The following is a 12939-nucleotide window of genomic DNA, read 5'->3' on the forward strand; positions in this document are numbered from 1 at the left end:
ACTCTTCATGCCAGTCACTCTGCTGCCTTCTCCTAGTCTCTCCTCACCCAGGGCATGCTCTCTCTCTCTTCTCTTGCTTCTTTCTTGTCTCTCTTCCTTGGCTGTTCTCTCTTTGTTAGCTCTCAACCACTTAACAGAACTAGCCACAGCTGCATTTTATCTACATCAGCCAACCTGCTGCCCCTGAAGCCAGTCCACAGCTGTGTATTATCAATGATAATTAACCCAGCTTCATTCCTCTACAGAATCCTACTTAAATCTCATGAATCCATGTTACTCTTTCAAAAGCCTTTAAAAATAAAGCAGCCTGTGATGTCAGCCTGTCATTTGTGGCCTGCCCAGCGTGGCCAATCTTAAATGTGAGAGATGGAACCACAGCAGTGCATGGATAAAATAATGATTTATTGGAAACTAATATTTGTAAAAAGTATAAAGGCAATCACTTCATTTTTTTTTTTAAAAAAGACAAAGCTACCCCATTACAAGATTTGTTCAGTAACAGGATCAGATTTAGTAATAACACAAAATATTTTAAATTCCTGAGATTAAGGCCCTCATCTTTTGAACTCCATTCCTCCTCCCCCTCCCTGCTTCCCCCACAAAGGTACTGGAAATTTAATTTCCTGGTCAGTTGTGCTTTTTGTAGATTATCATCCAAAATTAGTTTCATTCTTTACATCAGCATGAAATTTAAAAATTCAAGTATGCCCAAGTTTCACAGCAAGTTCATTCACATTCAGTTGCAGGCATCCTGTTCAAAATTACTTCAAATTTCAAGTTGGTATTCAAGTTGCTGTATAGATGAGGCTCCTGACTCTGAAGATATAACTTGTTCCCCTTAAACAAGACATGGAAGCCAAGTCCTCTTTTTCTTCCACCTGGCCATGGCTAATAGTTCTTACTTATCATACAGGGGTATTGAGATGTGAATGCAAGGTTTTAGGCACAAGTCCTTTTATATCTGCACTTAAAGCCATCACAAGGAAATTTAGTAACACAGAGTTTCAGTTCCTTTTGCAGACTTCTAGTAATTTACCTATATGCCCTTGGCATATTTCAGGTTTATAGCAGGCAGATAGTTCAAGAAGGACAAACTTGGGTAGCAAAGTGTTTGCTTCTAAGCAATGCAAGTTCCATTACTCAGTTTCAGTAGGAAGCCACGCTGCAAGGCCACAAAGGCAGATCCAGGCATAACACATGCAGAGAATTTTCAGTCCAAGTTCAGACGTTTTTCCTAGCAAGATCATTGCCTCTTGTCTGACAATGTAATGTTTCAATCAATGGAACTCCTCCAGTTGACACACAGGGAACAAGGCTAAACTTAAGTACTTTCAAAAGGATGCATGTGATGTTGGTGCTACGTCAGTGGTTAGCTTTTCAGTTAGAGCTAGAAACAAAAATCTAATAAAACTCAAGACAAACCAACTAAAATAGAATTTTTTCCAATACTAGAGGTAGATTTTATCCAGTGTCATATATAATAGACACTCCTGTAAGTGCAGAGCTCTAGGAATTAAAACAATTAAGATCAACTTCAAACTATGTGCTCTTAGAATAATTACGGAGAGCTTTTCGCATATCCTTCAAGAAAGCAGGCACAGCACTCTGTAAAAAGAAAAGCGGAAAAGTCATTCTTGCACAATGTAATCAAGAAAAACTGTAAGCAAGATGAGAATTCCCACTATATATACCAAGGCCTTCAAACAAATACAGGACAAGTCTAAGATCTAGTACAAAGCAGCAAACCATTCCTTTAATACTTTGTGAACAGACTGCATTATTGAAGTTTGCTTGCATTAAGGCTGTTCACATATGCTCTGCAACATGGATTTATTGCAGAAATTTACCTGCCTGGTTGACTAACCATAGGAATTTGATAGGAATAAAAAAATAAATACAAAATTAAGACAACTGCCTTAAGAGCAGACAATAACAAGACACTAAAAATGACGCAACATAAGAGCTAGAAAGGTCAATATATCAATTTCAGGAAAAAAAAATAAATAATTCAACCCAACATGCAGAAGACAGGTATGGATGCAGTGAGAACACTGTTTGAAACAGATTAACCAAAGACAATTGTGCTGTCAACCTTTACTTACCTGGGCAATCCAATTGATCAGCCGTGATGGAGTACTGCCACCGGGATTAAGAAAATAGTACATATAGACTAGAGATGAGAGAGAAGGTACCAGAAAGTTATCCAGCCATAGTCTGAGTATTAACTCTAATACCATATGACCAAAGCTGTTGGGTGTGCGAGACTGAAGTACCAAGTACAACAGTTGTGCTCTAAATTCTTCATAAAAAAGTCAACTTTTACTGAAGTAAAATGTGAAATGAGTATTGCCGTTCCCAGTTAGCCTGTGGGAAGCTGAAAGCACTATGATATTAATTTAGACTATTGCAAACCACTTCAGGTAGCCTGTTTTATAATATCATCTTTAAAGGACTAGTCTCAGGCAGGAGTCAATCTCTAGATGAGCCCATTAATCTATACATCTGTCAAACATGAAACTTAAATTACTGCTGAGTTAACCAGATTGCAGCTAGTATCAGACTTTACCCAACTGAACTGGCTAGCAGGAAAAGAAGTGCAGGCTGGGGAGGGGGAGCAGGGCAGGGTGAAGTGGTCAGTAGTCTATTCTTAACTACCCAGCCCAACTGTCAAATGAAAGATTCTTAACAGTAGCACACTGCACTGGACATTTCCAAAAGTTTCCTTAATTTTAAAGTATTCCCAGAGCTCAGTACATCCACTTTACAGTAATTTCTTTTAGCTTAAAATTTCCAGTCTCTCTTTTACATGCATTTTGCCAATACATACATTCTCTGGCTACATGACTCGTGATCATACTTACATTTAGATCCAGTCTTGCCATCACTTTCAATTGCCAGTCTTTGCTTATAGCTTTTAACTCTGACAATACCAGGCTTTTCAGGGCACTGAGGAACAGACACACTCTGAGCTAACACAACCCAGATCTTCCGCCCGTCAACATCCATCTCTTGACATTCACGAGTATAAACATACTGTATTCCACGTTGAGGAGGCATGTCAAAACAGCATCAGTTTGACACATGATGAATTGACAAGTGAATTCCATTACAAATACTGGCCCCTTCAAGTTATTTCTTATGCTTCTACACAATTCAATCCTGCAGAGTAATAATTCAGCTATGTGAGCACCCACACTCTTCTTCATGCTATACATATTCATGTAAGTGAGGACTGCAAGATCTTAGATCAAGTGCAGCTGAGCAGTAGAATCAGTACATTGTTGGGATTCCTGGATGACCAGGTGACAAAAACTGCAAGAGGAATGAAAAGCTTGAAAGGATACATCTCTCCTTGAGAGACGAAAAGGGTACTTCATTTCCATGTAGATTAGTTTTTCACCATCATATGTCCTCTCATACAGTGCTACGGTTGAAAAAAAAATAATTGTTAGGTATCTTTAATTTCTACTGCAACAGAACCATACATGGCATCAAGAACTGCTCAGATTTCTGACATAAGCACATTCTACACAGAACTTTTATGTCAAAATTGATATGTATGTAAAGTTGTAGCAGTAGAAGACATTAAAAAAAGTACTGCAGCAGGGTTGTTCAGGAACCAAATACACAAAAATAGGTCGCCTATTTTTCTGCTGCTATTGAATTCATTGATAAAAAGAAACAAACAAAAGGCCAACCCCCAAACCAGAACAATCCTGGGGGAGGCACAGTCAAATTCCTATTCAGTTAGCTTATTCAAAGCCTTTCCATCTCAAAGATTTTTCCTCACCTACACATATTCTGTATAATTCTGAGCCACAAGTACACTATACGTTTTCACAAGCATGCCATTCTCCTTGTAAAGGATTCTGAGTTCACATGGAACTAGGACGAGTACTGCTTTCTAATACCTAAAGAGGTCTTACATGAGGGATTAATGAAGTTTGGAAAAGGTATTAGGAATTTCACAGCACTATATACAGGCAATAGTGAACAAGAAGCTTGAGCAGTTTATGAGCCTTCATTACACCACCTTCAGTCTGCCTGGAAACTCAATCAGAAGGCAGCTGAATAGGAAAAATACATATCTAAGAATAGACCCTAAAACATGGTAGTGACTCAGTCAGATAGTAGTGTGGCATGAAGGAGAAAAACTAGTTCAAATCAAACTACATAACTGAGCTTGAAAAACAGTGTACTGTACAGCTTCTTCCCTTGAGGCAATAACTGCCATTATCAGGGTAATGGACCTGACAAGCCACAGGGCTGAGCCAGGGTAAATTCCTGTCTGCTCAGGGACTGGTCATTACATGGGTGCAGTTAGAAGGGGTGTGATCCAGAAAGGGCATTCACATTAACAGAGTTGGCTTTTCCTCTTTTAGAGGAGACTTCTGCCTGCAGGGCTACGTATCCTTCAGCACTAATGCACACAGTCTGCCACATCACTTTCAGTCATTTTGCAAATAAGGCTAGAACAGACTGATAATCTCATTGCTAAGGCAAGAGGAGTGCCACAGATGGGAGATTCTTTCCCTATATAACATGCTCCAAACCAGGCTTCTGTTAGTAAGCCCTGCAAGTCAGCAATCACCCACAAAACCAGCTTCTCCTCTTCTTCAGGCTGGAGCAGTATTGGATGCACAATACTCAAGTGCTGTATGAAGCGACAGCATGATGCTACCCACCAGAGGTCACTGGAGCATTGGTTTATTAGCTCTACTTTTACTTCTAAATGCAGAGCTTTCCTTTTTCAAAGGGATTAAGACACTATTTTAAAGCCCTCGATGCTCTTGTTAGCTACTACTAACTCAGCTACCTTTGTATCTGCAAATACAGAAAAAACCAAATAGGTAAGTCACATCCCACCTGTATTCACTTTAGTCTGTCAATCCTTCAATACTGGTGGACAGCTTCTGATCAAAGCAGAATACGGTGCATTTTAATCAATACACCAGAATTCACTTAGCATTTCTACAACAGATCACAAGTCCATTTTATTCAGAACAGGCACAGCTGCATTTGCTGCTTTAGCAGTCAATTATTACTGTTAAATCGTTGGGAAGTATGATCTCAATCATGACAATGTTGCAATCAGGAATAACAAGTTTCAGTATTGCTCAGGCCCGACTATTTTTTACCATGCCACAGAAGCATATGGTGCTTCAGTCACTACTTTACAGTTTAGTCACAGCTTCCCAGGCCCCAGAACATCCACATCCTGTAGATATCTAGGAGCCTGGTTTGGAAGTAGCCAGGATAGTAACAGCAATGCAACAACAGTAGCAGACAGATACCAAAATTTCTGAGGCCTCAGGCAAACTCTTGGCAAGAACAGCTCAAAGCATGACCCTCTGATGTATGGACAGGAATTCTGTCCATATCTGCCTCCAGCCAGTCCTTCCTAAAGAGTTTTGCTAAACAGAACTAGAGAACAGAGATCAGTTCCTCTTATGCTTGGTGCAGGAGCAGTTACATTTCCAGCTATAAAGGCAGCTACTTCTACTTGGTCACGTTTTTATTTCAATGCCAGCCAGCAGTTCAGCAAAGAACTCTTCTTTGGACTGCCATTATTGCACAGTTGTAAGAGCAACAAGGAATGCAAACAGTAAAACAAAGGACAAGAAGGCTCTGAATGGAAGTTTTCTGGTTTTTTCCCCTAAATGTGAAAGAAAAAAACCCCAAGCTTACATTGAAATGATGACTAGCACTATTTCATCATACTTAAGAGTTCTAAATAATGGGTGGGCTTTTATCAATTCTTAAGCTAAAAGGAGAGTGTTAACATTATGCTTATGCACCTCAAGAGTTAACTCTGTTAAATGCTGGCCTTGAAGTACCAGCATAAGTATAAATTCACAGATGAACATACCATGGTCAGCAAGGATATAAATGCCAGCTCTGCAACATTATCTAGCTTTTAGTTTGAGGGTGTAGCTTCCCTCAACTGCTTCCTTTCTTTTCTCTAAGAAGGCATTACACTGAGAGAAAAGAAAAAAGTGTTTAAGTAGTATTCAGTTCTTCTAAATGCACTTAAAGACTATTGAAGTAATTCAAGCTAACATTGTATTTTGACATCCAATAGGATAAACTTGAGTCCCACTCCAACTCTTTTTGTTTCATTAATGGCAAAGTGGCCTTTGCTACAAGAAAGGTATTGCCCATTTTGGCAAATAACACTAATGAAAACACAGCTTCTTAAGCTTGACCAAGTACTGATATGAGTCAAATATGTGGTTCTCTGTACCAATACAGCCAAAGGCATTGCCAGTTATCATTCATCATAGAGCTGTCCTAGACTTAACAAGCACAACATTTAACAATTCTTTGGTTTTTAACACTGTTCTTTGTTCAGCAGAACACTTTGACCATGTTTCAGTTTTATTGGCCCAAACTGATTTTAACCACAGGCTTAAAGGGGAAAGGCTCCCCATCTTTAAAACAAATGATGCCCACATCAGCTGAATCCCTGCCCTGTCACTTGCCGCTGCTGACTTAAGATGTTTTAACATCATGTGGATATCCAGATTAAACTCCTTTTTTCAAAGACATTAAATGAACACAAATAAATTCCTTCCTCTGGAAAAGGCAAAGTTACTATCTACTCTCTCAATACATCCATTTCTGATTGTAAAAGGTGCCAAGATCAACCAATATTTTCAGGAAAAAGCATTCCATTGTGCATCAAACTGGTGCAAGCCACAGGAAAATTTCTCATGATGAGAATAACCGGCCATCGGAATAATCTTCCCAGGGAAGTGATGGATTCCCCAACACTGGACACTTTCAAGATTCAGCTGGAAAGGGTGCTGGGTCATCTTGTCTAGACCATGTTTTTGCTAAGAAAGATTGAACCAAATGATCATTGAGGTCCCTTCCATCTCGGTATTCTATGATTTCACTGCCCACTGCAATATGCAAAGATGCACAAAAGGTACCATCTCCATATCTCCGCAGAACGTTTACTAAAATGTAACCTAGGAATTACAACTAGAAGTGAAGAGGTGCTCCAGCAGAACAAGTGATGCCAATTATATGTTTTAACCAACACAGAAAAAACTAATTCCAGCAGAAAACTATATGGTGATTTTCAGAGTGCAACCTTACCCCAAAAGATGCCCAAGTCTAGTCCAAGTCTTCGGATGCAGCATCTTTAAAATACCTTTGAAGAAAGTTTTATCAGGAAGAGTCAACGTGGACATAAAACTTGCTTTTAAACCACCTAGGTAATCTTACCTTTAATATTATTATCCCATTGTTTTCTGAAGTTTAAGTCCATATAGAAATCCACACACAATTTTGGGGGACAGTCAGCAATATCACCAAAGATTTTATACTCATAAAGTCCTGATCTCTGTGGAAACAGAATGGGGAGAAGAAAAGTCACACAGGAAAGGGAAGTACTCTGCAGCAGGGAGAACAGCTGAAGGAAGTTAGGTGGGGCACATACTACAAATATGCTCAAGAGCTGTGAGACCAAGCGTTCAAAACACAACGCAAGATTCAGTCTTTAACCTCTCAACTTTTTGATCTATACATAAAAGTTTAAATTGACAGGCTGACCTGCCCTGCACAATGCTTGTTCCTTCCCTTACACGAGTACCCTTTTATTTCGTAAGTAGTTCCAAAGGGAGCGTGTTTCTTCACACGCATACACACACATGCCCTCTTCCATCTCCACTGGGCAGTCTGGGCTAAATCTTGTCCACACTGAAGCTTACCAGAAGCATTAAATTCTTATGGCAAGGTCTCCAGATCCTTTAGAGCATGCTTAAGGATCTCAGCCATTTCGAGGAGGTTACAAAGTACTGCATGATCTGGAATAAGTTTTCCAGCAAGTTAGGTATGCTTATACTTCAGGCCAATACAAAAACGCGTTACGATGTTCATGCTTATACAATGCACCATCATACCTGTTTTGAGTATTTATCAGCTATTTTCCTTCTGAAAGCTGTTTGTCTGCACTGAAGAGATGGGGTACAGGATATCTCCTATATTAATGCTTTTAATGTTAGTCTCAGCATATGGAAACTCCACCTGTGCCTATACAGTAAAGTCTGTATTATTGTTAGGACTAGTTCAGTACTGAATTAAAACAAGAAGAGTATTTTAAATATACAGTATAGGAGTCAAATTCAAGCATTCCCAAGGAAACTGAGGGAAGGATTATACAACATTCTATAGTGAATGGTTGATTTTTCTTCTTCTCCTCCCCTTCACAAATCAACCCTAGATGATGAAGATTTGATGTGCCCAAAGATAATAACGGGACCAAGAAGCTTAAGCTACTTGTCTTCACTGTGGCTTCACAGAAGCATCAATCGCTAGCTTTTAAACTGGAACTGTTTAGCACCTGTGCAGTCCCATGCACTTATATCATCTTTGTAAAAGGCATCAACATTTTTATTTTCACAAGAAGAACTAATTTTGAGAATATCACACCTGAAACTGTGCTGAGACCCAGCAGTATATGCCAAAGCACAACACTGATGCTCCAAAAATAGTTAATTTGGCTTAAACACTATTTAATTCCAGGTCACTAATCAGAAACGCTATGTGGATTATCTTGCATGTATGTATATTTACATTGTGTCACGTAATACAGGAGCAAGAATTGTGGTTTGCTGTTCTCTTCTAGTAATTCAGAAGAAAGTCTTACTTCCTCATGTCATGGGGTGGCTCTTCCACTGAAGAATAGAAGTCTTTGTATCCTTTTCCTGGACTTTGATTATGACTGCATCTTGAAATTTAACAAACCAAACTCACCCAAAACTTTAACTCTGCGCTCAACATGCAAAGCTAGCTGTTCATCAGTGCACTCACCGTTTCTTTGCATCCTTTAAATCCCTCTTAATTTGATAGAAGAAAGCCATGCAGTAATTTCCTCATTTAAGCTATCAGAGCTTGCCTCAAAGACTTTGCATAGAACTGTGTGCTTTGTAGCTCTGTGAGAACAGACCAGTTTTACACTTCTAGAGTAAAAGTTTTAGAACCACAAACTGACATAGTATTGCTTGTCTCTAAAGCTTTTGCGTTCTACCCAATAAGCAGCTGGAAGTGCCTGTAATACTTTTTAATTGGGGATTATCAAAAGATATGCATACAATATAGGTCTTAAAAGCATTTTTGCTATAGATAGAACCTCTATCAGAGGTTAAAACAGAGCTGTAGTGATGCCATCACATAATTCAGAAGCCACTAAATTCAGAGTGCACATGCTACACTACCTCATCTCCTGACTTCACACATGGGACTCTACCTTACATTCAAAGGTAGGCTCCCAGCTGGTTCACAATATCAGTTCAGTCGTTCTTGCATCCATAGTCTTCAAGTTCTTATACTGTAGCTCAAGACAGATCAAGAAATTATGCTGTTGTTAGCTACCAATTTGTTCCACTGCTAGACAAATCACAGCATAGATCACTAAATATCTTCTATTAAAAAGGTAGTATTTTGATAACAATATGAAATAACAAATTATGATCTGAAAAATGAACAGTACATTACTACAACACAATCAAACTAGTAGACTGCAACAAGGCTTTACCATTGGTCAGGTTCTACTGCCTGTGTTGTATCTCCTTCCTCCAGAGATCAGACCACACTATTCCTCCTCTATCTGACCCCCCTCTCCTACAATCCTCAGGGCTGTTTAACCACTTAGTGGGAACGAGCTACACCTGCACATCATCTATATCAATCAACCCACTGCCTCTGAGGCAAGGACACAGCTGCATGTTATCAATGCTAACGAATCCACTGCCTTCATTCCTCTACAGTACATCTTGCAGGAGGTAAGACAAAGACATTCAATACACCGGCAATTTACAATAAGAAAATCAAAACAAGAGTGAAATGTTTCAGGTTTTCAGAGGTGTATCAGCAGGAGAATCAATCAGCAGGTTGGAATACAGCACAGAGCAGCAAAGTCCAGGAGATCTATTTGTGTAGCCTGCAGAGAAGGTAGAAAGAAAAGGTGGAAAAAGAAGGCAACAGGAAATATAATTGCTGCCTTCAGCTTCCCGGACTACCATTGCTATAGTGGACTTGCAGTTCAGTAAATGTCAAAAGCCAACTTTTCCAGTAACAACTTTAAGCAAAGACCCTTCTCCTAGACTTGGTTCTTCTCATGTCTCAGTCTTAAGCAACTGAAAGACAAAACAACAGATTTATTTCCCAGTAGAATCAGAAGACTGAAGGTCCCTTGCATCTTACCTAGAGTGTCCATCTAGCCCAGGGGTCCTCAAACTTTTTAAACAGGGGGCCAGTGTGCGGATGAAGTGGCAGGAAGCCATCTGTGGCTGCTTGGTTTCCCCCCCAACCCCCGGCAGGGTGTGGGTGTGTGTGTGGGGGGGTGTCTGTAAATACCGGGGGCCGGATTGAGGACCCTGGGGGGCTGTATCCAGCCCGCAGGCCATAGTTTGAGGACCCCTGATCTAGCCTAAATAAGGATCATAGTTCAACATGAAGGGGGGGAGGAAGACACACCTCTAAATGTTTTTTTAGTCGGCTCAATAGTCCTTCTATATAAAAGCATGAGAAGGAGAAGCCTGAGCTACTTTCCATCTAGCCAGCTTCAACCTATATGACAGCAGCAAAGCCACCGCAGCACAGGCTGCTGCGGTACAAGTCTCAGGGTCACCTGGTCCCACTGGTTTGGCTAAATCCAGCCCCCAGCTTCCCAAAGTTACCCTGCCTTCCTTCACTGTGTTCACTTCGTTACAGGGCTGTGATGAGTTCCTGTCCTAAAGTTTCTGTTTCATTTCATCCACTCCAGAAGCAACGCTCCATTTCAGCATCAGATCTAATCTTGCACAGACACCTGGCAGACACCGAGGCGTGCCTTCGCTGTGGGCCCTCACTGATAAACTTGTCTTGGTACTGCCAGTCACCACACCCATGCAAATAGGAATATTTACCACCAAAAAGTTACAGGGTCTATTAAGTAACCTTTTTTTTTTTTTTAGAAATACATTCCCTACCCTGTTTTGCCTTTCACACCAACCTATATATTTGCTTTATTTGCTATTTTACATGACTGCACCTGAAATGATTTTTGAGAACACAAATACCAAATTTTCACGCAAAGCAAAGCATGAAGTCCAGCTTTATAAGGTGTTGAGAGATAACTATGATCACCAAGCTAAAGAAGTAGCATATTTATATGGATTCAAAAATCATTATATCTGCATTTGAAGGGAAACACTCACTATGCTAATCACTTAAAGTCAGTTCTGGAAGTCTAAACTTTTGAACTTCTTTTAAGAAGTAAGTCCCTCCAAAAAGAGGAATTTCAATTCCAACCCTTCTGAACTACCTCCTGGTTTTACAAGGAAGAGCGGTGGAAAATCAACGTGAAGGGAGTTTTGGAGAGAGGGAGAAGGAGGGAGGCAGGAACCTGCAGATCAGGAGGATGCTCCACCACAGGAGCGCTCAGGAGCTGGTGTGCGGGGTCAGACGCATCCCTCAGAGGGCTCAGGAGAGAAGCGGGACACACGGAGCAAGCACCCCCTCCGACCCACGACTGCTCCTGCTGCCGACAGCACCTTCCACCAGCATTTCTCCTGCCACTAGCGGTCAACAAGTTTTAAGAGCCTCGCAATTCGCAGGTTCCGCCGGCAGTCTGTAAGAGCGGTGTTTACTGCAGCAGCGCGGCTTTCTCCATCAGCAGTTAATAGCATTACCCTGAAAGCTGCTTTCGGGGAGACTGGAGAAACCGAGCAGGGGTCGGCAGCGCCCGGACGGGCAACGGACCTCGGCCTGAGCTGTGCGGGCTCCCCCCAGCCGCGGCAGCAAGGCACCCCCGGCCGCCGCCCGCTCTGCTCCTCAGCCGCGCTCCCCCACGCAGGGTCCAGCCCCGCACGGGGAGGGCCCGCGGCACGGCCGCCCACCTCATCGTACACCCGGTAGATCTTCACGCTCATGCTGTCCACCGTGAGCGACCAGGGCCCCCTCGCAGCCGGCGGCGGCTGGTCCAGCTCCCGGCAGACGGCCCGAAACTGCTCCTCGGAGAAGCGCCCCGGCCGCGCCGCTGCCATCCTCGTCGGCGGTGGTGGCTGCGGGCGCTGGCGCCGGGCGGCGGCGGCGGGCGCGGGGCACCGGCAGCCGCTCCGGGCCCAGCCAATGGCCGCCAACGGCCGCCAACAGGCCGCCCCGCCGCCCGGCCGGCCCCCGCCGCGCCCCGGAGCCACCGCCCGCGCGGCTGCCCGCTGCGCTGCGCGGAGCCCGTGGGTTTGGATCGGTGTGATACAGACGGGCAGGCGTACGGGCGCACCTCTGCCCGGCAGGGGCACTCCGCGCTCGCTCCCGTCCTGTGCTAGGGTCGCCGTTTGGCGGCCGTACGTGGGGCAGGCGGCCTTGAACCGTGCGTGTCTGTCCGGTGCCGGAGCACGGCCAGGTTCCGTTGGTGTGTTGGTCACAGCCTTTGCTTTTGGGTGGAGAGAGATTGAATAGTCTTTATGGGCACATGTATTTTTATTTTTTTTTAATATATCTATACTTTCACATTTGAAAAAGCTTTCCTTACGGACTGTTCATGTGAGAGTATACAAATAACCCATAAATGCTGTGCAGCTGGTTGGTAGGTATGTTTGACACAGGCACGGTCGCTGAGGCTCAGACAGCTTGGCAGAAGTGGCAGCAAAGAGGAGGTGGCAGCGGGCTCTGGCCGCGTTGGACTGGGGTGGACAGGTTGGAAGGGGACAAAACACTCACTGTGCTGAGCTCCCAGGTAGGAGGAATCCACTGACAGTGACAGACCTCACACCTTAGGCTCCTGCTGAATGACACTGCCTATAACAGTACGCTCACGTTTCAGGCTAAAGCATTCAGGTCATCAAAACATTAAGTGGCCAAAGCTGGTTTCCTTCCTGGAGTTGTACATCTGTTTTCATTACAGCTTTATTCCTCTAATTCTTGTGAGGTACTCCTGCTGAACACTGT

The 12939-nt window shown here is 42.7% G+C and overlaps 1 protein-coding gene across 6 annotated transcripts; it reads right to left on the reverse strand.

Annotated features, from left to right (window-relative positions):
• Window positions 1-179: 179 nt before the first annotated feature.
• LOC119156536 (phosphatidylcholine transfer protein) lies at window positions 180-12096 on the reverse strand. Of its 6 annotated transcripts, none has more exons than XM_037406381.1 (7): window positions 11889-11976; window positions 7911-8040; window positions 7234-7351; window positions 3345-3424; window positions 2862-3033; window positions 2103-2170; window positions 180-1605 (listed from the first exon to the last, which is right to left on the reverse strand). In XM_037406381.1, exons 3-7 carry the CDS (start codon window positions 7274-7276, stop codon window positions 1540-1542), a joined length of 429 nt encoding a protein of 142 aa, XP_037262278.1. In that variant the 5' UTR covers window positions 7277-7351; window positions 7911-8040; window positions 11889-11976; the 3' UTR covers window positions 180-1539. The 6 variants fall into 6 exon arrangements, with proteins under 6 accessions (XP_037262278.1, XP_037262263.1, XP_037262273.1 ...); XM_037406366.1 differs by lacking the exon at window positions 7911-8040 and adding an exon at window positions 10029-10145 and having other exon boundaries at window positions 11889-11974; XM_037406376.1 differs by lacking the exons at window positions 7911-8040; window positions 11889-11976 and adding exons at window positions 10029-10145; window positions 10486-11376.
• Between the last annotated feature and the right edge of the window lie 843 nt (window positions 12097-12939).

This window comes from Falco rusticolus, chromosome 1, assembly GCF_015220075.1.
Source record: "Falco rusticolus isolate bFalRus1 chromosome 1, bFalRus1.pri, whole genome shotgun sequence".
Lineage (NCBI taxonomy): Eukaryota > Metazoa > Chordata > Aves > Falconiformes > Falconidae > Falco > Falco rusticolus.

Bases quoted from the DNA above. Each gene is read 5' to 3' on its own strand.
- LOC119156536 (XM_037406357.1), bottom strand. From the start codon at position 12,035: ATGGCAGCGGCGCGGCCGGGGCGCTTCTCCGAGGAGCAGTTTCGGGCC. The intron at 2,171-2,861 runs GTAAGTATGATC...TCTCATCTCTAG, and splicing joins TGGCAAGACTGGATCTAAAT to TCTATATGTACTATTTTCTT. The intron at 1,606-2,102 runs GTAAGTAAAGGT...TTCTTTTTACAG, and splicing joins TGATCAATTGGATTGCCCAG to AGTGCTGTGCCTGCTTTCTT.